Raw genomic sequence first — 24,377 nt, forward strand, 5'->3', positions numbered from 1 at the left:
GGTGTGTAGCTTTTTTTCCATAATCTACAACTATGCTGCTTTGGGACTGTTTTTTTTCCCCCCTCCCTGAATATTTGATTTATGCTATGATAATAATGAGGAATTCTCCGGCGAGTAACAACTTACTGTTGCTGTGACATTGCAGAGGCACAAGTACAAATTGCGTAGTGGCTCTGAATGGAAGTAGCACATCCACAAAGCTTGCTGTAAACTATTTCCTAACCACTGTAAAACAAAGGAAATCATGTATTTAAAATACCAGGTATTTGATTTGTTCCATTACCTACTCGCGTCTCTTCAGGTCAGAGTTCTGTCTGCAGGAAGAGTACTCTTCAGGCCAGGGAGTCGCTGCCAGGGAGAACTGTGATCCTGTAGCAGACCCTCTTGAACTGTGAGATAGCTCTTCCTGTACCTGCCCCTTCCTCTACCTTCACCTCGGCTGGTCGCTCAAGAAGCGAATGATAAAAGACTCGTGGGGAAGAGGGAGGGAACAAAATACTGTTCCTTAAAAGCACTCCTGCTAGAAAATAGCTGTTTGTGTTGCAGAAGTTACATGTGGTTGGTTGCTGGAAAGTTAAAACAAGTGAAGAACCCACGCTGGGCCTGGATTACGCTACTACACCAGTAGTAGTGCGCTAACTGGGAGATGACACAACGACCTGAGTGTGCATCCAGGCTGAGCTGAGTTTCCTTAGCTGTAAGGAAGATTCACTAAAAGAGAATCGGTTCCATTTTAACCCAAACCAGAACACACCATCAGCTGGCGGGAGCTGTGGGCAGCTGATAAACATGGCAGATCACTGCCTATTTTGTGACCTGGAAATAAGAAAAAATGGTGCTTCCTCTGCAAGTAATTTTTCATTACTTGAAACCCGTCCCCCACTTTGCCCGTAGTGATCTGCTTTGCCTAATCCCTAATGAATGAATCGAGGTCAGCATCCATTACTGCAGTGAGCATCAAAGAACTCATGCCTTGTCCTCAATATTACATTTTTGCTCGTTACTTCACTTTTAAGAAAGCATGCTAAACAAATAAAAATCAAACTTTGACTTTTTTATTACATAAGCATTTTTGAAAGAGTTTTTCTATGTCAACTATTCTGAAACAAAGAAGAAACACCGCGGCTCACAATCTCTTTAAATTAAAAACAAGGCTTCATTTGCACACAATCCTCTTCCTGGCCAGTCCCCAGCTCCTGCACCAAAGCCCTGTGCCTGTCTCAGAGCAGAACAGCTCAGCGTGAGGCACTGCAGAAACGGGGTCCCAGCCTTGGTACCGCCCCGCACCAGGGACTGGTCCCCAGTCTCCCAGTTGCCCACGCCCTTACGGCAGCCAGAGCCTGTCAGGGAGCTGACCCCGAGCTGGTGCAGACAGGCTCTCCTGAGGTTTGCTGCCAAATATTAATTACGAGTAATACCATTGATTTCAGGGGCACCGTCCGCAAGCAGAACAATTTAACTTCTTGCCATTTGAACTTCCAAACAGCCAGCCTGAGCCAAGTAATTATAGATTTGTCTTTAAGCAGTCAGATAACTCAGAGAGCTCAGTCTGGCAAGATGCAGAGTTCTGGCCCTGATCCAGCTCACTCATCAAATCCTTGCTTAACAAGGCCCTCAACAGAATTAATTTAGCTTAAAAGGTACTTTAATGCTTCGCTAGATAAGAATGAGTACGTACTGCTTGAAAAATTATACTTTAAAATACGTATTTTGGCTTTTAAACTTGGGAGCTAAAAATTTAAGCTTGGGAGTTTAAAGTTTCCGAGCATTTTGGCTGATAAGCCATTATAGCAATGAATGCAGCCAACTTTTTTGTACAAATCCTACAAAAAAGTATTTAAGGCAAGACCATCAAAGCAGAAAAGAAAAATACATTCTATATTTGCATCTGTAAACACCCTGTGTCTTAGAACAGGTTATCACTAATTTTTGTGTGTCCATTGGAATGGCTTTTTTGAGCCTGAGAATTGATACTTAGGTGCTCTTTCAGGCCATCGTAGCTCTTCATTTTCTCTGGTGACAAAGAGGAAAAGCTTAGCTTGGTCACATCTGTCACCTGGGTTCCTCCATTCAAAATCCAACAGCCAGATGGGGAAACTGTGAAGACAAATATTCTTGTATCAGAACGTTTTATGCATCAAATCATCATACACAAAAGGCAGTGGAAAACCTTATTAGAAGCTTATTTTCATCCCTTTCTTTTTTCTGTCACTAGATAGAGCATCGCATTCAGCACCCGAAGGTGCCAAGGGCCTGCGTTAGTGCGTCAGACTGACCAGCCACTCTGCACCCGTGAAGGCCGGGATTCTTGGTCTGTTGTCACAAAAAGCACCGTCCATTCCACGCACTGGCTTCTAAAAATCCCTCTCTTAGATGCTGCTCGAGCCTCCTCGGGGACTGCGTACGCAGCACGGAGGCCAGGGCTGTCAGTCCCAGAGGATGTCAGAGCACCTCAGATTGCGTGTTACAACAAACGAGATCATTTCAGACTCAGCCCCGTGCCCACCACGGCTCTGACCCTCCCAGCTGACGACTACACGCATTTATTGTGTTCAGGCTCTGAATCAACGGTGGGAACCGCTCATCCATTTCAAACAGGGCATCCAAAACCTACTGTGAAATGGAATTATCCCCCCCCCCCGTTTTGTTTAATTCAGATGCCTGGAGTTCTTCATCAAGGTCAACAAGGTGCTCTAGGTACACCCACGCGGTTCATTTCACATTGAAACTCACCTCCCAATAGAACTGGTCGTCAAAGTACTTCGATATAGGGGCAGTCTTAAACAGTTTGAGGTTTAAGATTAAACCTAGTTGTAAAAACACATATATCCAATATAAATATATATATCAGGCAAAGGGGGAAATCGTGTGTGCCTGGAGGTTTCTTAGCAACACACATCCAAACGTAACAGAGATCAAAACACAAATTCAGAACTGAATGCTCCAGCGGAGCCCCTTGACTCAAGCTGACCTTAAATACAAAGAGAGAAGCTTGCCAGGATCAAGGCTTGTGTCATTAAAAATTAATTACTCCAGGTAAAACCCCATTAAACAGCCTACCAGATTCTAAAAATACATCAGAAATCATTAACTTCTTGCATGAAAAATGCCCGTGTATTTAAAGCAATCAGGCTTATCAGCACTGTTGGCTTGGGATTTCAGACAGGAACACTGAGATTTTTAAACGACTGGTTAAACACTTCATGTTGGATTTTTTAGCTGAACGTTTTTTTAAAATCTGCTTGATTAGCTCAACTTCTTAATTACCCTTCAGGTAATGCAAAGGTTTGGGATCAATTAAAGCACAAAAAATCAGTGTATTTCACAGCAATTTGCATCTGCTGTTTCTCTTTTATTCAAGACAGAATTAACAGCTGTAGAGAAAGTGCATCTGCTGTACAAAAGAGACGGAATGTCACATGGGGAACACATGAGCCCTGACGATCCCAAACCACCCGCGATCAAAGGCCTGGTGCTGGGCTGACGCACGCGAGCTACCGATGCTAGCGAAACTTTGCAGATTTATACCAACTGGCCTAAAAAGTGACAAGCCCTAGATAGCATTTTGCTGTCACTAAGACAATATCCAAATGTAAAAATATCTTTATCCTCACGCATGTCCCATCTGAAATTTGAAGGCAGCTGTTAAACATCCGTTAAAATAAACTTCACCCATGAAAGAATGGTGCTACTAGGTAATTTCTGTTGAATACACCTCTTCTTCAAAAGACTGGCTTCGAAGAGTCCCTGGCATTCATGGTTCCCACTGCTTCTACAAACAGCTTGCCCACAGAAACACAGTTCAGAGCCCAGTTAAACCGGCCTGGTTCTGCAAAGGGTTGCACTGACATGACAGCAGGTGCAATACGATGCCAGACCCCTCGCCCCGAGGAAATGAGGACGATGTTACTGAACAACGTCTTTCCATACTGACCTGTAATCAAACCTGTTATCAAGGCAACACTGACAGTCAGGCAGAAGGCACCGATGTGAAGCAGGACTGAGTAACCCAGACTGAAAAGCAAAACAAGTGTTTCACCTTTCACAGTTGCTGAATTCAGCATTAACACTGAATGAATCTGTATCTACACAGCATTTTACATCAAAACATCTCATAAAAATCCTCTTACTCTTGAATCTCTCTGCAACTGCAGTTAAGAGATCCTATCAGAAGCCTAACACAGACTTCAGAGGACACATTTTGCCCTTAGAAACCATCATTGTGGTACTAAAACTTCGCTAAATTTGTTTGTTTCAATAAGAATATGACGGGAAGTGTAAGGCTGTTACACTGCGCCGTGATGCATTCCTGTGTACATTGAGAAAATCAGAGAACTTCTTGTATGACACGACATGAGCTTGATTTGCAAAAATGAGATGCCAGTGTCCGATCAACACAATCTCTGGAGAATATCCTTAACTGAGCCCTTCAGCTTTTGCAGTGGGTGTCTCCCCAAGTACATTTTCCAGCTCAGTGTCCAGTCTGGCTTTAGCCCAAGCTGGCATTCTTGCTCCTGACTCAGAGTTACAGCTTCATTCAAAGAGAAATGCTGATTTCTTCCCCCCTGTCTTAGCATAGAAAGCTCCCCAAAATGCATCACAAAAGCCAAAATGAGTCTTGGAAGGAGGCACATCCCCAGCCTTCAGCTCCTACGTCTGCTGTACTTGATATCAAATAAAAAGTGAGACAGAAAACGGGACCAAAAGCTATTATGAAAGTTCTGATCCAAAGTCTGCTCAACTCTGAAAGTCTTTTTTACCGACTGTTCTGGACTTCAGAGATTATCTTAGGTTACCTGGTATAAAATGACTTATCTGTGATGACATTCACGCTTTCTGTATATATGAGAACCCTTCTCAAGGCATACTAGAGTAACGATCAGCTAAACTTACTACTTAATAGCAAGAATTTATCTACCTTGGTACATTAGTCCACTCTTCTATTATGAAGAGAACAACCTGGGCAAGAGCTCCAAGCACAGCCGGCAAGCCAAAAGTGAAGTGAACTCCAGAGGAATCATGAATCTTGAGAGCAGGACTCAAGCAGCTCTGGGAAGCAGAAAAGTTTTCATTGATACACAGAAACACAAGTTGATAACAGCGTATTGTCTGTCGCAGACCTAGAAAGTGAACTTTGGTCTTGCAAGTTGCAGTCTTGCACACTGCTCAAAAGACTTCAGGTTTCCTAGCTTTAATCTCTTTAAAAGAGACGTGTCCCTTGAGGTAACAGGCGTTGGAAAAGAATTTTATACAGTTTATACAAAAACAATTTCAGGTTTAGAGTAATACCTGTGAACAGTAAGATCCTAATATGGCTATCACACTGGCAAGCAGACCCAAAATCATTGCAATCCAAGGATACTTGATAAGGTGCGCTGCGTAACCAACCGCGACCCCACCAGCTAGTACTGCACTGTGGATATGAGTCTGTAAAATGAAACAACAAGAACATGGAGTGAGAATTCAGGCATCACTTCTCTTATAGCAGCCCAATATCGTAGATTGCTATTCTCACACAAGTGTGGTCTCTTTAGGGTGAACTTGGGCCTCTATATGCTGTAAATTACAATCTGAGAACATAATTTCTAAGTTACAGCTTTAGCTTGGGAGGCTAATGATGACTGTCACACTGAAAACCTGGATTTGTTTTTACTTAGTAGCTATTGCACTTTCAGTGTATGAGTGAGAGCGACAGAAACGTTTCTTCTCCGGGCAGTGATTTTCTCTCATGTCTTACCATTCTGAATTTTCCATCCTTTGTGGTCAGAACAGACAGCACGAAGGCAGTTACAGCACTCACTGCAAGGGCAAAGTAGCTGTTGTAGATCACTTTGCTCTTGTTGTCCGCAGCCAGTACAGAATTGAAGCTTGGCCAGAACACCCAGAGAAAGAGAGTACCTTGGAGACAAAGACAAGCAACTATCATTACCTGCTCTAAAACACAGGGAATCCATCACCGGCTGCCTCTGGAGGGCTCCATTCCACATTTTGCATTCCCTGTAATTCCCACACTGTAAACAAAGCGTAACAATTCACAGTGCAGACAGCCCTGAGAGCTGCCTGCTGTACCAACACCTTCCCAGAAACATACCACTGTAATGTCAAACACACAGCCAAAGCACAGCTCCACTGGCATCTGGCTGGTCCTTCGCAGAGCTGAAAGCAGGAGTCTCTTTTCAAGAACACCTCTAACATCAGCTTTGTCCTATCTCTCATCCCCTTAAACGCAGGTTCAGATACAAGTGGGAACAATTTCACTGTTGATTTCCAAACGAGCAGCATCCTGTCTGTTTTGTGCAGGCATTTGAAAACAGGTTTCCAATAGCACTCAAACCAATGACAGCCAGGAATATTCAGCACTGCTGAACAGAAGAAAATTTTTGAAGATCTAGGGTCTTGCGCCAATGTCCTCGGCCAAAATTTCTGCTCCTTTTCATGGAACTGTGGAATAACAGTTCAGAACCAGCTGCAAGAGAGAATGAAAGACAGACCAGGAGGAAGACAGCTTACATGCTGCAAATCACTATAAAGAAACCCAAAGCGCACTTTGGAATGCCTTTCGCCCTGGCTGCGAGTACGACTGGTAATGGCTGTCTTGCCTCCTGGCAGGGTTTGAAGAGAAAAAGAGGATGAACTGGGTCGTAAGAACGGAATCCTCTCTAGCTCTACTAGTATTACTACAGAGGAGGGGTAAAGACCAACAGCTTGAGCTGAGGGTATCATGCTTCACCAACTCAGCCATGCACAGCTTAACTTTGTTGCTATTTGTGAAAGAGTTACCTACCAAATAGCTACTCCCCAGTATATGGGTCCAAAAGAACAATTCGCTTTCGTCCTGTAAGATCGCTGTACAGCGTCCCACTTCCATGACCACATAGGCTTCGCTAACAATAGGAATAAAAACATGTTCTTCTGCTTCCGTGACCTGGGCCCTAACTGTCAGCACCGAGGAATCTCAGCCTCGACAGAGCAAGCTCAGTGCTTGGCAGGACACATCCTTCCCTCCGTGCACACAGATACACGGGCACAGACCAGACTCCTGCCAGCAGAGGGAAGTAGGTGGCCTCACACCAAGTCAAGCGGGACCACACAAGGCAATCTGTGCCTCCGTCACCCCTAGCTCGAGGTGTACAGATGACAACACAAACAAGCGACAGTTTATTTTGCCTCATCCTGTCATTATTTTTGGCTGTTCAGTCAACTTCCACAGCTAATGCTCTGTTCTGCCACAGAGGTACCAGACCCTTGTGCAATTCCCCTGACAGTAAAACCTGAAGTATTCTTGTTCAAGTCAATTAAGAAGTGACACAGGCATTGTCACTATAAAGCACAATGGTTAAATCCAGCTTCTAGCAACCCTGGCAGCTACTGCTTCTGTACAAGCTTATCTTGACTCCCTGAAATCCAATTTCCATTGCTAATTTTCACCCTTTCAGTGCACCAAGGCAGTGATACCATGCCTCAGACAGAAGAGGCCAGGTGGGCAATTCAAAACCTGTAGCAGCAGTGAGGACTGGTGGAATGATCCATACTATGACAACCTTACTCCCACTGATTAGGCAGTTAGTCACAGAAAACAAAATAAAATCTTTAAAAACCTACTAATGCCACTGAAGCATTCTTCTGAGTATTTGCTCAGCTAGGGAAATAAAAGTCACAGTACGAGTCCAAATACGGGTGAAGACCTCAGCACCCATCGCACAGCCCTCAGAAGCAGGGTGCAAAAAGGAATTATGAGGAATTTGCCTTCTCAGTTGCTCCTTTCTACCCAGGTTACCTCAGGAATGCAGCAAGCTGCACCAAAATTATAATGAAGGCTTAACAGTGTCTTGATGAGTTAGATTTAAATATTGATATCCTGAAATTCTCCAGCAAAGCAAGAACTCCAAGGACTCAAAAGAGCAGTATTTAAACTTCTCTTTTCCTAAACTGGGTGAAGACTGACTGAGAATTAAGACTCTGTGGGCCTTCACAGAAAGATCTTAGTTCAGCTGGTGGCAGTTACATAATGGAAGTCATGATCATGAAGAAACCAAATTGCTTCTTTAAGAAAAAGAATGGAACTCCCATACATTCAGCCTACCACCACTCAGATCCTTTCTCATGTGCCTGTCTGTATTATATTCCCCACCCTTCATCAGGCTTTTATCTTTTCATTTCCATCACTAGGCAGGGACTGCCTTTTTATATCTCTGTACGGCACCTTGCAAAACAAAACTGAGCCTTCGCCCCAGCTGGGAACTGTAAGCCCTACTGAAATACAAGTCACGACCTCAACTTTGGTGTACAGGTACCTTACCAATACGCCTATGCAAGCCCAAAGTGGACAACTTCGCTTCTGAGGGAGCAGTTAACCTGGCATAGCTTTTATGCTGAGACTGACAACAGCAAACGAAGCCACAGCCATTGCAGGAGTGGGTTATCTGCCCGGTGGGAAACACGCCGAGACTCACCAACCCATTGTCAGAAGCCACGAACCACAGCAGCAGCAGTTTTCTATGCTTGGCTGCATTCAGGCCTCCACTTTGGATGTAAAAGTTTCAGTGTGCTGTGGCCAGCCCCAAAAACATGCCTTATGTTCTCATTCCAATTTCTTCTTCCAACTAAGACGTTAAAGCAAATGCCTTACCCAACATGGAGAATAAATCCGACTTCGGGCTACTCGCATTCTTCTCAGACCTTGGCGATGGCTCAGAGAAGCGTGAGGCGACTGCCAGACCAAAGTAGGCTCCAAACAGGTGAACGTGCATCATGCTGATATCATCTGGAACCTGTATCGATAGAATAATCACATTTGTGGTTTATTTCATGCCACAGGAAGCCTTTGATGCAGTTCCTGATATAATTGCTCACATAATGTTCCTATAAGAAATTTATTTTCACATTCCCTCAGTTTATGCATGACTTATTAATGCAAGATTAACTTATCTGTGTTCAATGTAGCTCATAAACACACAATTCATACACAGAGAGTTTGGGATATGTTTACATCATACATTAAACTCAGGTCTGACTCTGCTGCTACTCCATTCACACCGGAAATCTTCCAGACTGAACTGACACAAGGAGGGGGTAAAATTTAAAGGCCATTAGTGCCTTAGCATAGGTCAAGGCTTTCATGCATCTGTTAGGGATGGTCAGGGCATGGGCAAGGCCAAATGCACTACATCTCAATCCATCAGATCAGCTCACCCCTAAGGCCAAGACTATAGATACCGCCAACTATATAGATACAGAGTACGCAGGGTTTGGAGATCGATGTCCTTAAGTATACTCCCAAAGTCAGACTTCATCTCTTAATGGAAACACAGCCACTATGTAACTGAGATGAGGTAAAACACACCGATGTTCCTGTCAGCAGAGCACTAACAAACCACCAAAAGGCAACATCACAAAGTCCCGGTGAAATTTTCCCCAATGTGCCTGGAAATCATATTACAGTACCCCCAGGAATGTGTTGTTGGACCATTTGCTCATATGGAAAACTATTATCTCCACAACTGTCATCAGAATTAATTGCACAGGATTAGCCTTCCCAAGAACAGCTCCAGTGGAGATGACTACAGCAGTCACAGTCATAGCAGCCCTTGTTATTCTGCAATAAAAGAAAGAAAAAAGTAATTCTGTACCAGGACCACACCAAAGCCAATAAAGAAAGAATGACAGACAGTAAAATGTACTTAAAAACACAAAGCCTTCTAAAATGTCTGCAAATACGACTGTGCTAATTTGCAAACAGGTCCATATAACAGGGCATTATCCTTCACAAAGAGCAATCAGCAGTTCTAGATTATTCCAATTTGAACACGAACTAATCACCTTATCAGACGTTCTTCATTTGGCCGTTGAAGAAGGAAAACTAATAAACCTTCTACCAGCACGGAGCATTGGACACCAAGTACGACGATCACGAGGTTGAATCCAGTGCTGCTAAGCCTGTATCTTTTCAGAAATGTCAGGAAAAAGCCAAACCCAAAAATCACCATATGGCTGACATCTTTAAAAGCTGCACGACAGAAAAGACCAAGACAGCAGTGAATTTATTAACACAGACTGGATTTCTGGTTAAAAAATAAATTAAAAAATCACAATTAACTAAGAAGCCTTCAGATAAAAATTCAGATGCCATTATTACTTAAAACTTGCAAAGAATTCCAGAGCTTTCTGTCTAATCCATAAGTAACCAGAAAAACAACAACCTTAACTCTGAATTTAATTCTACAGAGTGATCAGAATGGATGCCATAGGATGGGGGCTGATGGGTCAAAAAGCAGGACATAAAGGAAGTACATTTAGCAAGGAAATTTGGACACGCATTTTTCCTGAGGTGAACTGAAAGAGCTTAAGCTAGACTTTCCAGAAGAGTTACTGTGAATTAGTGCTGATTCATTCCTTGAGGGCATTAGGGAAGAAATGAGTTACAAACAGAAACCTGTATGATGTCCTCATCTGGGTAGAAGGAACAGGAACAGAAATAACAGTAGAAGGAGTTTAATGTGGAAACCAGCACCACTTCTTAAAAGGTAGAGGCTGTCCAAGATATAAGCTCTTGGATCTGCAGGCCTGGCAGCGTCTCCCGGGACATGCTAACAGCCATACTCTCATACGGTTGTGCTGACCTCTACACACAGCAAAATATCAAACAGCTAGTAAGTAGGTCTCATTTTTCCAGCTATAAAACAGGGAGGGTAACACAAGAATGTCATGAGGATTAATCACCTCATATTTGCACAACACTGTAAATACGTTACATACTGTGGCCATAGCATAATCTGCTAATACATTCCTTTGATCAATGCATAAAATACATCTCCAGAATATTTTAAACCCTTAATTCCACTGTATTCACTTCATTTATTTACACCAAACATTCAAATGGAAAACACGGCCATCCTGAATTCTTACTCTTTAGCACACCACCACCTTCTCATGCCAAGACCTCGCAGAGTTAGGCACTTGAGAGAGCAGTGCCTGCCCTCAGAAGTTTGTTGTGTTCATAGCAGTCAAGATTACCACAAATAGGCAGCAGAAAACAGACCAGCAATGCAATTTAGTATCATTTATGTCTTAGTTCACTGTCTGTGCTTTGATGGAAATACACACCGTACATGGCAAGGCAGGGTACTAAAAGGCAGTAAAAACATTCTGCTTCTCACTAACAAACGCACAAAACTGCTGAATCCCACCTCTGTTGCACTGCAAAATAAAAGCCGGCATTAACCCCTCCTTCCACAGCAAGGCTGCTGATCTTACCCGGGTAGGATCTGCTTGATACGCGTTCACCATAATCTGCAAACATAAAGAGGACGATGAAAACAGCTTCCAGAAAAAGGATTAGCCACGGCACGCTGTTTCGGAAGTTGCGGTAGTTAGAAGACATTGTGCACTAGACTACATTAAGCACAAACACATTAACATTTCTTGCTATAAAAATGTTCCAGTAACCTCAAACCAATCGAAAAGAAGGTGTTGGGGGGGGGCAGGAATAAAAAGAGAGATAAAAAGCCCAAGAGGCGTCAGCAAGAAACAGTTCCTTATCTGTGGCATGTCAGGAGCCCAAACTTACCACAGCTGACATGGGCTGAACTCAAGCAGTACTCACGAACGCAGACATACCAAGCCGTCAGTACTGTAATGCTCTGGGACACCATCCACACAGCACTGCGGCCCCTGCTGAGCCTTACCCATCAGCTAAACAGCAAGTGAAGAAGAGTGTGAACTCCTAAGAGCAGGAAGAACAGAAGTTCACGCAAAACCATTATTTATTCACGTTGCTCGTACCCATCCGAGTCCCGAGTCCCTTCATGTGAAGTCGGGGTAGGTCCCATGGAGCATCTCAAGGTGATTCTTGGGTTGGTTAGGGTACAGTTCTATACCCATGTTCCACGACAAACCTTCTCATACATGATGAAGCCAACCCAGAGAATCAAGACTCCCTGGACACATAAAGGAGACGTAGCATTCCCTACGCTACTTGTGAGATTGGGCTATTGGTTACAGTATGGCTGTGGGAACAGCTCCAGTGAATACTCTGCAAGACCCTGGTAATCCCCAGGTTGGGAAGTTGCAGGCAGACAGCACCATTCAGAGTGCTGCAGGCTTTTAAGTGAGAAACAACCAACCTACTCACACCCTCCTGATTCTTTAATTCAGACCTAGCCTTCATCCAGAAGCGTATCAACTTCTACTACATCATTGTGACTGCAAAGTACCCATTGCCTTACGGGTTCTGAGCCTTTTGGTAAGGCACAGGCTTTTTTTATCTAGTGGTGGTGGTGGATTTTTAAACCAGGAGCCACAGGAGTGAGCATTTTGGGCACATGAGCAGGGCTACACGGTGGAAGCTAATGATGTTCAGTATATGCACACACATCATAATTTATTAGATAAGATTATTCAGTTATTGAGGTCAATTTACAAGTCCAGAATATGAACATTACTATCTTTTCACTATTCACCATCCTTTTGGTAAACTGAACTCTCTTTGTTCAGACAGTCCCAGGGACGAAAGTGCTGCAATCATGCCTCAGACTTTCTGCTTCGAGGCCATTTCAAACTGCTGCGCTTGCTTGCTGGGGTCTGGGATAGTAGCAATGCATACAAACGGGCAGAAAGCCACCTACTGGTTACAGAAATATGTATCAGGCAAACACGCAGAAAAATTCCAGTTCACTTGTAGTTTAGGACATTCATCCTGCAAACCCAGGCTATATGGCACAAGTGTAGTTTTCAATCCATCCGTGAAAGGTCTGCATTTGTGGTGCTAACTTGCACCTTCCTCACATGTAGTATCAAATTGCTCGTTTTTATTTACAAATTGCTTTTACTCAGGCCTAATAAAGCCATAAGTTAAGTATCCCCACGCTCATTTCAGAAACTCCTAAATAACATTCAAAGGACCCTCCCTGACGTGCACAACGCTGCCCTGACTTCAGAAAAATCCCAGCGCAGAAAGATCTACATTCAGCTCCTTTTCACAGGAATTCTGTGACCACGTGGGTAATTCAGACAGAACCAGAACGCCTGGTGAACTTTCTCTAGACAAGAAAAAGCTGAAACAGCCGTTTAGAAATTGATTGAGCTAACCAAGGTATTGTCTTTGTGTGGATTATAAACACAATCTATCTAATTCACTTTCAGCTGTTTCCTGCAGGACAAACCTTTGGGACTCCTACTCAGGATGAGAACGACCCAGAACTCCTTCCACCATTCTGCCCTGGTCCCATGAACACAATTCACTCTTTTGATGATTGTTATCAAATCCCCTGCCAGCATCAACACTCGGGGAAAATTCACCACAGGCTAGGAATTCACCACTGTCTTTCCCTCGGGACGACATGTAAATGCTGACGCTCGGATTTCACAACTTTCAGAATGGCAGGGGCTGGCAGGGACCTCTGTGGGTCACCAAGCCCAACCCCCTGCCCAAGCAGGGCCACCCAGAGCAGGCTGCACAGCACCGCGTCCAGGCAGGTCTGGAATATCTCCAGAGAAGGAGACTCCCCAGCCCCTCTGGGCAGCCTGGGCCAGGGCTCCGTCACCCTCAGAGGGAAGAAGTTCTTCCTCGGGTTCAGCTGGAGCTTCCTCTGCTTCAGTTTGTGAACTTCCAGCTTGAACCCCCTCCAAACAGCAAGCCCCAAGTTCAGTGAACTCGGACAGGGCGAAACACAACGTAACTCCAGTTGGAGCTCTGCTCCCAGCACGACGTCCCCACCGGCTCAGCCTCACGCAGGCTCCTCTGGGGCAGCTCCAAGGCCACACCGGAACCCGCACTCCTCGGGCCCAGCCCCTGCTCAGGCAGGCCCGTTCTCCCCCCGAGAGGCCCAGCAGGCCCGCGGCATCCAGCCCAGCTGCGGGCGAGGCTGGAGGAGGTAGCATAGAGAGGCGCGGGGTGGCCCGGGCCCCCACCCGCCCTTTGCCTGACGCGGGACGTGGGGGGGCCCGGGCCAGGCCTGGCCGCGTTGGCGGCCTCCCTCAGGCTCGGGGGCCGCCGTTGATTTCCTCACGGTTTCCACAGTCCAAAGGGGGCCGCGCCGAGCGGCCCCCGGAGAGGGGGGGAGGGAAGGCCCAAGGCCCCAGTCCCAGTCCCCGAACCAGCGGCAACGCGAGGAGCGGGCGGTGCCCGCCGTGACTAGGCAGTCCCGGGCGGCAAGGACGAGACCGCCCCGCCCCTAGCCTCCCATTGGTTGAACGCCCTCCCCGCCCAACAGGCCTCCCTTAGGGACTAGCCTCCCATTGGCTGAAGGCTGACTTCCCCCGTGGCCTCTGATTGGCCCATCTCCAGCCACCGTCCGTCTTTGGGCCGATCGGGGAAAGAGAGGCCGTGTCGCTCCCCCCCCCCGGCTTCCTGCCCCGCGATTGGACCAATCGCTCGTCACTCTGTTGTATGCGTTTTTTATTGGCAGGAGGAGTCCGTCAGTCACTCTAAGGGTATTTTCGCCCCCGGCAAGCTGTCAGGACAGGGCTGCGCTGTGGGGGGAAACGCAGGGCGCGACGACCTGCCTGCTCTTACGGTTTCACCCTGAGACTTATCTTTCCCTTTGCCAACAGCCTATTTGCCAGTGGGATTGTCAGTCAAGTATGATGGGTGGTACTTCAGCCCCACGGTGACAGAGGAAATTGAGCCCTCCTTTTTCCGTTTCCGAATGGATAGCTGAGCTGTCCTTTTATTTTTATTTGTCTCTTTCATTGGGCAGTCTTGCTGTCGATCAACAATACGGGGTGGGAACCAGCCCAGAAGGACAGTAGGCGGGAGAAGAAAAAAACCTACTCAGGTATTGGCCAATAAGCCATCAATTTACTAATCCTTCTCATTGACGGGCTCTCGCGGCCGTCAATCAAGGGCGTGGGCGGGCCACCCCATAGCGTAGGGCGGGACCAACTTTCTGATGCCGCGATGGGCCTTCTCGGCCGTCCGTCTGCCTTTCCCCACTGCCGATTGGTCAAGCACGCCGTCATTCCGGCTGGGTCAGCCACTTGATTGGGCAGCGCTGGGGGAGGCGGGGCTCTGCGCGGCGGCTGCGCGGGGGGACGCGGCGGGGAGGGACGGACCAGGAATTATTTTTATTTCTTTGTTTCCCGGGGAAAAAGGAAAAAAAAAAAAAATTGAAAAAAAAAAGCCCCGCGCGAGGGAACCCCCCGCGGGGGCGGATGGTGCTGCCGTGACCGGGCCGGGCCGGGGCAGCGCGGGGCCGGGACGCGCGGAGGGGCCCTCCGGGCCGGGCCGGAGGCGGCCGGGAGGATGAAGCGGCGGAGCGCGGACTGCAGCAAGCTGCGGCGGCCGCTCAAGCGGAACCGCATCACCGAGGGCATCTACGGCAGGTACCGAGCGGCCGCCGGGGCGGTGGCGGTACGGGCGGGGGGGGACGACGCGCCGCCCCGGTTCCCCTCGCACCCCGGTCCGGCTCCCGTCGCACCCCCCCCCGGTCCCCTCAGCGGCTCCCCCGCTGCCCCGCCCCTGTCAGCGGGGGCCGCGCGCGCGACATGGCGCCCCCGCTCCCCTCAGGCGCTGCCCCGCCCCGCGGCCTGTTCGCGCCGCCGCTAGGCCGCGCCGGCCCCTCCGTCACCCCCCGCCCGCCCCGGCCCCGCCAGGGCTTCGGGGCGCGGGGGTGGGGGGGGAGCTGCTGGCCAAGGTCCTGTCGGCGCTGCCTGGAGGGAGCAGCGAGGAGGCTGGGGGGAGCCTCCCCCTCCCGGGCTTCGCACCCTGCGGAGCCGCCCGGGCTCCCGAGGAAGGTTTCCCGAAGGGGTTCTCACGGCTGGGGCTTCCCCAGAGGTGCTGAAGCCGCGAACCGCCCCCTGAGGTGGTTCGACAGCGGCGGAGCAGCCCGGGAGCAGGGCTGCTGGCTTTCGGCGGGCGGCAGCCTCTGGCCCGAAGGTTAAGAAACTTGGTTTTCACGTGGTGGTGAAGGTACCTGTGCCGCGGCCTCTGCGGTGGAAGCACACAAGAGCGATAGGTGTAGCAGCGTAGGATGCGAGCAGGAGCCGGCGTGGGTAATGTCTGGAGCGGGGATGGGCGTCCTCGTGGCGGTGAAACCGCCGTGGGTACGGGACTCGCCTCTGACCTGCGGAATAGCAATGGGACCCGTGGTGGAATGAGGTCCACGTTCCCAGGCACGGGATGTACCTCAGCGGTGTCTTGGAATAAAAGCGTGCTTTCCAGGTGTGAACACGCAGAACGCACCAAAATGTAGATTCCTAAGCGTTTGTTTGTTGTGAGCATATCTATAAAGAGCATTTGCTTGTTGTGAGCATGTTTTAAAGAGTATTTTCGAGCTCTTTTCTCCTATTTAAGTATGCCAAATTTTATATGAAATACAATAATTATGTATTTCTGAATAAAGAGGAGTTTGTTTTGGTAGAGCCTGGAAAGCTGGCTTTTGAAAGTTACAGTAAGCATAGTGTCCCGTTTCTCTTTCTGCTTCAGTTGAGGTTTATATATGCAGTAACTGGAAACTTGAGCAAACGTACACAGTGCGGATGTTAGCTTTGCATAAGGGCAACAGTTGATGGTGAGCTCTTACTAACAAAATTGTCACAATATAGTGCTTATCCTAGTTGTAGTGAATCTCTACTTGAGAATAGACAGCATCTTGTTGCTTTAGACTCCCAGGTTTTGGCAGAACAGTGCTTGGAATGTTAAAGAAAAAACATCTGTTGCTTAGAAGTTAATATCTAAGATGACTAGTCTTAGGAAAATAATTCAAATATAAGCAGTTCCTTAGGTAATTACTTAGTTTTCAAAAGTCATTCAAAATCACATGCTCTTCGTTACCTTTGAGGTGACTGCCTGGAAAGGTGGGGTGAGAGGAGGAGGGAAAACCAGAAAAAGATGAGAAGAACACCAGATGATGAGTGTGTTCAGCATGTAGAGCTGTTGTAGTTGCGTGAACAGCTAAGACATCTGGCTGCTTTTACTAACTTCTCGTGGAATGCTTTAGTTCAGAAATAGGATTTTTAGCCTCTGTTTCACGTGACATTCTGATGAACAAAAGTCATCAGTGACTTGAAAGTATTGTCCCGCAGAAGGAAAAGAGAAACTAGTGTGAAGGTTTGCCTCTTTGGAAGTCTAACCAGAGAGGTATTTCTATATGGATTGTGGCTCTTTTTTTCCTTTTGCTCTCCTGCTTCTCCTTTTTTTAATCCTCTGTTCTTTCCCCCCGTAATTCAGAGAGATTACATACAGGTAGCTTCCCATATAACTATAGATTTCTAAATTCTTGTAATTGCTGTAGTTATTTACTCAACTTATCTTAATTGTCACCATCAGCTTACACAAACCTAGTAAACACAGCTATCGGTAGGTAGCATCATTGTGTTACAAGCAAAGCAGCTAGGCTGAACAAACAGCATGATTGAGATACTTAACTCTTGTATGATTTTTGTTTGCTTTTTAAATTAAGACCAAGCTTTCCATCCTTGTTCCCCCTCCAGTCCCTTGATGCAAAGCTAGGCACAGCTGTCACTAATGGACATGTGTGAGTATAGCTGAGAGCTGCAAAGCTGCAGAGTTCTGGAGCAGGTGAAGCAATGAAGGAATTGTCCTGCAGTAAAACTCTGGTGGAAGGGTTCCCTGCATGTATAAATCTGAAGCAAATTGTAAGAAGCAATAGAAAAATAATTTGTAGTCACAGAACAGAGTTAGAAACGTAAAATCCTGGGTTGCATTGAAAACTGTGAATATCCTTTCTCTCTGAATGTTTATTTTTTTGCCAACTTCTGCAGTATCCTTTTTAACAAGTTTGTCTGAGGGTTCACAACCTTTCTTACTTGAAATTTTACAGCTGTAGTTCTTTCCCCAACATTCACTACCTAAATTAAATGGCCTCAGCCCTTGGTAAACCTTTTCAAAGGTATTCCTGACCTGTCTTCCCCCCTGCCCTTTCCCCACCAAATTTTCAACAGCTGCCCTCACTGTTCTTCTTTAGACTGCTTTTTCCATTCTGCTGTTTCTCCTTCCTTCTGCTTTCTGCCTTTTTTACCCCATTTTTCCCCTTACTCGCCATCTGCAGCTCTAAGATACTTCAGGCTGTGCCCCAGTACTGCGTAGCACAGCATGCCAGCACTGCCATTAGCAGCTTTGCTTCCCTCTTTGGTGACTGAAGTCTTGGATGTGGTGGTGCAGTATCACAGCTTCAAGTGAATATTGCTACCTGCACTCTGAAAAACCTGATGAATCTCAATCTAATATTGCGTGCAAGCATGATAAAGACTTGTGCTGTTTAGAAGTATTACAGTATCTGTGGAAAGAACATTATTATAATTGGGACATAACTGTGCTTTCAGTAGATGTCTGAAACCAACGAACTAATGGTAAGAATTGTGAGATCTCTTACTGTTTCCACGATGTATGTTCTTAAGCTATCCGTTGCCATTGTTTTAGAATGCTTGAGTAATTAACGTTTTACACCTTTGACACTGTGCATGTATTAAAACCTTAATTGTGTTCATTGCAGCTTGTCATCAGTTAAGCAATTAAAGTTTACTTGTTACTGCTTGTTTCTAAGTCTTCCCAGTCCTCATCCTTGATCTGTTCAAAATCCTTCAGCTTTATTGCTGATACTGCTTGTTTTGGCTCTACTGAGTCATATTGGCACTTGCTACCAATTTTGTAGCTGGTTAAGTTTCGAGATGAATTCCACACGTTACTGGCTGAACTTCCACATCGGCTGACTTATGCTATGTATCATGGATTTCCTGACAGTAGTCCTGAAACACTGTGTGTTCCTTTAGAATGAGGATTTTTTTAGCCCTGTTAGAGGTATTGCCCTGTACCACAGGCATTACCTGGGCTGGCAGCCAAGTGAGTGCCTGGGAGGATGTGTATGTGTCCGCCATCTCCCAGTGGTCACTGAGATACCCACTGCTAAAGGCATCGGTGCCCCTGGGCATCTCGTACTGGGCAGCATTTCTTAATACCATGATCCCTTTGCTAAGATACTCAGGTGGTTCTGTATACCACCCAACTTCTGACGTGGCTTGTTTCCAAGGTCTTGATTTTTGACTCTGCTGACAGGCACATAAACTGTAGGGAAAACCAGTTCATTACTAACTCCAGGAATGTGGCCTTTTTTAGGCTTTTTCTTTTTTTTTTTAAAAAAAAAGAAACATAATGATTTTTCCTACCGATGTACTCTGCTTTTTTAATAAGCTTCCTATATGAGGAAACACACTTTCTCCTCAACCTGCCCTGGAGATCTCTAACAAACCAGCAGTGCTAACTTTATGACTTTAACTCCAATTCAGGTCTCAGATCTGATTTAGCTTACATTTAAATGTGTTCTACCGTGTCAGCCCCAATGGTACATGTAATATTGCTTCCCTCTGCCAGTGACTTTCATTCTCTGCGTGCTGCGATTCCTCTGGCTTTATTTTATGGGTTCTGGACACTGGTGTTTTCAGCAGAGTTGCCACGTTGGCTAACAGTTTCTCTTGTTTTGGTGCAGCAATACTGGCTGCTGATTGTATGCCTATGGTTCAACACTTGCTTCCAGGATTACTGTAAGAGTTCTCTATTTTGTCTTCCTTTACTTAGATTTCCATAGTTCAGCAACTGATATATTCTATGCCATTTAAAGACACTGAATAAGTAGTCAGGGAGGTTTCCTGGGATTCTTTACATTTCTCTTCCTTTTCAAAAATTTAGTTGGCAAGTATTTCACATAACAGTTTTCAATATGCATACCACATCCCAGCAGTCATGTTTCTCTCTTGCATACTTGCTGTGCTCATTCTATCCTACTTTTTTGTCCACTAGTAATACTCTTACATATATGTATATATTTGCTTGTGTGTTTACATATATAAAGCTTTTTTATTTGAAAATCTCCAGTGATACTGAGCCAGTATCCCCAATGTTCTGTCTGGCATTGGATGGGTGACCTTGAGATGGTGGTGGTTTATCTGGTGATTTCACACACATGCTAAACTTCACCCTTCTAAAGCCTACCTCTGCATTTGCCGCGCTGCCAGCCTTAAGACAATTCCATTGTCTTGTGTGAGTCAGACTGCAAAATGAAACAAGCCATCAATTCTGCTAAGATTCACCTCCCAGCCTTTCAGACTTGCTGATAATAATGGGATAGAATAGAGGTTTAATTTGCGATCAGTTTGGATTTGGGGTTCGTAATTGTTTTTTTCTAGTGTTTTGTGGTTTTTTTCTTAATATTTCTATTTTACAGCGAGCACAGTATCTGTTTCTGTGGGGCAGTAAAAAGGGAACAAAGAACAAGAGGAAAAAAAAGGAAAAAGAAAAGGAAATGGCATCTGGCACTTGGGGGGGAGGAAAAATAAGGAGGAAAATTATCTGTTTGAAAATTCAAAGGGGGTGCACAGCCGCTGTTGGGTTATGAATAAATCTTTATGTTCGGTGTACATTAGCAACCAGTTGACCTTTCACAGAATTTGCAGCACTGTAATTGCTGCTCCTTCCCGTTCAGTACCCTGCTCTTCTCGTGAATGTGTTCATCCTTCCCCCTCCTCTTGTATTGCCCCGCAAGGTTAGATACCATATGCTAGTTTTGTAGGGAAAACCCTGTCTTCCTTAAGCCTCTGTCAGATCACTGAAGTCAGATTTTTTTGACATGTGTCAGAAAATTGGATAACCCAGATTCTAGGTATTTATCTGTAACAATCTTCTCCTGTATTGAGAACAAACTCGGAATTGTAATTGGCATCGTGGAATATGTTTGAGCCTTTCTAATAGAAGGGCTACAGAGGTCAGAAAGCCCTTCTGCCTAGTGAATATGATCTCTAAGTGAGGATACTGACGCAGCAGCCATCAAAACTGGTGAAACGTGTGGATGTGCCCAGAAAGATCAATGACTGTCAGAGGTTCACAGACACCAAATGGCTGGTGCTGGATTCCGAAGGAGCTGTCTCGGTCGTAGGATGAGCGTGTTGGAGGGAAGGCACAGTGGGGACAGAGACTGGATACGAACAGAAACACACCGAAGGGAAGAACGGTGTCTGGAAGGAATCAAGGGAGTGAAGAGCAAAGATGAAATAAGTGGCTAGTACAAAGCAGAGAAAGGGAGGAGGGCTGTTGTTAAATTTTGTTAGTCATTTCATTCATGTGATCTTATTTGAAAGGTCTGTATGAAACAAAACAGCAGAAGAGTGATTAGCCTGTCAAAGCGAGAGGTCTGTTAGCCTGTTTTTCTTTGGGGTTTAATTCTTGCTGGATGTTTTTCAGCTGTCGCTAATTTAAGCGTTCACTGAAGAGGTGTATGTTCACTAAGCCCTTGTAAATTCACTGATGAACTGTGTGCTTGCCAGGAACAGCAAATCTCGGCGTGCAGCATACCTTTGCGGAAGCAGGGAAGCCGAGATTTGTGTTCCTTGCTTCTGCCTACAAAGACTCATTGCCATCTGCAGACTGCAGTGTGCTGCAAAGGCACCCGCGCGGGTTGTAGCCCAGCTGTGTATGTGACTGTGGCAGCGTGGAAGCTTGGCACAGTTTGTAAAACCGGCCCATTTCAAGGAGGGAGCTGATATCTTTAGGCTGCTTTCAATATGGATTTTTAAAGCCGGGGTGGAATGTTTAGTTATGGACTGAGTCTCAGACTCTGCAGTCCTGCATGCTTTAATTTGATGGGCAGGGGGTTGCAATGTAAAAAAAGCCCAAACAATTGATGGAGTATAGTACCTTTAAAAGATTTTCTGCAGGTGCGTGTATGCATGTGGACTCCTGCAGTTGAATACGTATTTAGAATGTATTACACAACAGCGAACTTTGCTGAGGCCAACAAAAGTGGATGAAGTCTTTTCTAAAAAGAAAGAATTTTCTTGTGTCTCTGAGTCTTGTACTCATTAAATTCTTGATTGCTTTTGAGTCCTTCAGATGACTGAGAAGTAGGATTTTTAATATTGTTGGAAAAACTTTATTACAAATGTTGTCTTGTTACAGTTCCACTTTAAAAGGTGGTAAATGTCACCATGGCCTTTGGATTGATATTAGTTTAATATTAGAAATCACTTTAATGACTATATTACAGAAGTCCTATTTGGCAAATGCTTTAACTTAAAGTGGCACTTAACAATTGAAAAGCGTTAGTTCTGGTAACCCTCATTTGCTAGGAAAACATATCCGCTTTATGGATTTTAGTGACAGAAAAATAAACAACCCAGGAAAAAGTGCCTGCATAACATGACTGCTTTTCCAGCTAGACAGACAGAATAATGATTGCCTAGGTCTGATGCCTTTATATATTTTCTCAAAGCTTGAGAGCTGCACGTGCACAATTCAACCGCACGGTCAAAACAAACATGGTGGTGACTGCACCGAGTGTCTGTCACCTTTTATGTCTAAGTATTGTCTGAATGCAGCTGCTTTTTGCAGATTTCTGTTGAAGATTTAAACTTTAAATAAATAGAGAACAGCAGCATACCCAAGCATAATCTGCCAGGACAAATGTGTCCATTTAAGGTTTTTTGATGGGCTTTGTTTGGGTTTTGCTATGGATTTTTTTTTTTTTTAAGTACTTATGCTGTAGTTTCATTCTTCAAAAGTAGTTTTTGACTAAGTGGCTGGGGACGGTTCTGTAAAAACTGAAAAAAACTGTACCTTTTTCCACGTGTGTGTCATTAATTTTGTTTCCGCTAAATTAAAGTGCTTCCTGTAGCCCCTTTATTTGCCTTCCCCCTCCCCCCCCAGTCCCATTACGTTAAGCTCCAGATAGAGAGCGTTCAAAAAGGTGGGCAGGAGCGGGCCGAGGTGGATTAACTGTAGGAATAGTTGCTTGTTTGTCTCAGACTTCAAAAATGTATTTTTGAAGGGCCCAGATGGAATGCATCCATGAGTGCTGAGGGAGCTGGTGGATGCCGTTGCTGAGCCACTCTCCAACATCTTTGAAAGGTCCTGGAGGACAGGAGAGGTGCCTGAGGACTGAAGAAAAGCCAGTGTCACTCCAGTCTTCAAAAAGGGCAAGAAGGAGGAGACAGGGAACTACAGGCCAGTCAGCCTTATCTCCATCCCGGGAAAGGTGATGGAGCAACTCATTATGGAGGTCATCATTAAGCAAGTGGAGGAAAAGAAGGTTATCAGGAGTAGTCAACGTGGATTCACCAAGGGGAAATCATGCTTGACCAATCTGATAGCTTTCTATGATGGCATGACTGGCTGGGTAGATGAGGGGAGAGCGGTGGATGTTGTCTACGTTGACTTCAGCAAGGCTTTCGACACTGTCTCCCATACCATCCTCCTAGGGAAGCTCAGGAAGTATGGGCTGGATGAGTGGTCAGTGAGGTGGATTGAGAACTGGCTGAATCACAGAGCTCAGAGGGTTGTCATCAGCGGTGCTGAGTCTAGTTGGAGGCTGGTAACTAGTGATGTCCCTCAGAGGTCAGTACTTGGCCCAGTCTTATTCAACTTATTCATTAATGGCCTGGATGAAGAGTTAGAATGTACCCTCAGCAAGTTTGCTGATGACAAAGCTGGGAGGAGTGGTGGATACACTGGAAGGCTGTGCTGCCATTCAGCAAGACCTGGACAGGCTGGAGAGTTGGGCAGAGAGGAACCTGATGAAGTACAACAAGGGTCCTGCACCTAGGGAGGAACAACCCAATGCACCAGTACAGGCTTGGGGCTGACCTGCTGGAGAGCAGCTCTGCAGAGAGGGACCTGCGTGTCCTGGTGGATGACAGGTTGACCATGAGCCAGCAGTGTGCCCTGGTTGCCCAGAAGGGCAGTGGTCTCCTGGGATGCATTAAGAAGAGTGTGGCCAGCAGGTCGAGGGAGGTTCTTCTTCCCCTCTGCTCTGCCCTGGTGAGTCCCCATCTGGAGTACTGCGTCCAGTTCTGGGCTCCCCAGTTCAAGAAAGATGAGGAGCTACTGGAGAGAGTCCAGCGCAGGGCTACGAGGATGAGGAGGGGACTGGAGCATCTCTCCTACGAGGAGAGGCTGAGGGAGCTGGGCTTGTTTAGCCTAGAGAAGAGAAGGCTGAGAGGGGACCTTAGAAATGCCTCTAAATATCTGCAGGGTGGGTGTCAGGAGGACGGGGCCAGACTCTGTCCAGTGGTGCCCAGTGACAGGACAAGGGGCAACGGGCAGAAACGGAAGCAGAGGAAGCTCCAGCTGAACCCGAGGAAGAACTTCTTCCCTCTGAGGGTGACGGAGCCCTGGCCCAGGCTGCCCAGAGGGGCTGTGGAGTCTCCTTCTCTGGAGATATTCCAGCCCCGCCTGGACACGGTGCTGTGCAGCCTGCTCTGGGTGACCCTGCTTTGGCAGGGGGTTGGACTGGAGGATCCCCAGAGGTCCCTTCCAACCCCTGCCATTCTGTGATTTCTATGAAGTCTTTCTTTAGTTTGTGCTGATTTAAAGCATGTGCTGGTGTGAGTACATTCGAGAGCATTTATGTAAGTAGTTCCACTGAAGCATTCCT

The 24,377-nt window shown here is 46.1% G+C and overlaps 2 protein-coding genes across 4 annotated transcripts in view; one reads left to right on the forward strand and one right to left on the reverse strand.

Moving 5' to 3' along the window:
- Window positions 1–2: 2 nt before the first annotated feature.
- RHCE (Rh blood group CcEe antigens) lies at window positions 3–14,138 on the reverse strand. 2 transcript variants are annotated; one of them, XM_009931066.2, is made up of 10 exons: window positions 11,254–14,138; window positions 9,820–10,006; window positions 9,445–9,595; window positions 8,630–8,771; window positions 5,738–5,898; window positions 5,290–5,427; window positions 4,919–5,049; window positions 3,935–4,014; window positions 2,734–2,807; window positions 3–2,097 (listed from the first exon to the last, which is right to left on the reverse strand). In XM_009931066.2, exons 1-10 carry the CDS (start codon window positions 11,378–11,380, stop codon window positions 2,071–2,073), a joined length of 1,218 nt encoding a protein of 405 aa, XP_009929368.1. In that variant the 5' UTR covers window positions 11,381–14,138; the 3' UTR covers window positions 3–2,070. The 2 variants fall into 2 exon arrangements, with proteins under 2 accessions (XP_009929368.1, XP_075293905.1); XM_075437790.1 differs by having other exon boundaries at window positions 10,433–11,346.
- An 889-nt stretch (window positions 14,139–15,027) lies between these two features.
- The window catches only part of MACO1 (macoilin 1), a 31,172-nt gene continuing 21,822 nt past the window's right edge, over window positions 15,028–24,377 (forward strand). The window contains exon 1 of one of the 2 annotated variants that reach the window (XM_075438010.1): window positions 15,028–15,321. In XM_075438010.1, the coding sequence (XP_075294125.1) occupies window positions 15,242–15,321 (80 nt within the window). In that variant the 5' untranslated portion in view covers window positions 15,028–15,241. Of the gene's footprint in view, window positions 15,322–16,075; window positions 16,160–24,377 lie in introns of those variants that run through there. The other variant, XM_075438011.1, reaches the window with a different exon arrangement.

This window comes from Opisthocomus hoazin, chromosome 17 (genome assembly GCF_030867145.1).
Source record: "Opisthocomus hoazin isolate bOpiHoa1 chromosome 17, bOpiHoa1.hap1, whole genome shotgun sequence".
NCBI lineage: Eukaryota > Metazoa > Chordata > Aves > Opisthocomiformes > Opisthocomidae > Opisthocomus > Opisthocomus hoazin.

Bases quoted from the DNA above. Each gene is read 5' to 3' on its own strand.
- RHCE (XM_009931066.2), bottom strand. From the start codon at position 11,380: ATGTCTTCTAACTACCGCAACTTCCGAAACAGCGTGCCGTGGCTAATC. The intron at 10,007-11,253 runs GTAAGATCAGCA...TCTGTCGTGCAG, and splicing joins ATCAAGCAGATCCTACCCGG to CTTTTAAAGATGTCAGCCAT. The intron at 5,899-8,629 runs GTAAGGCATTTG...TTTGTCTCCAAG, and splicing joins GGATTTATTCTCCATGTTGG to GTACTCTCTTTCTCTGGGTG.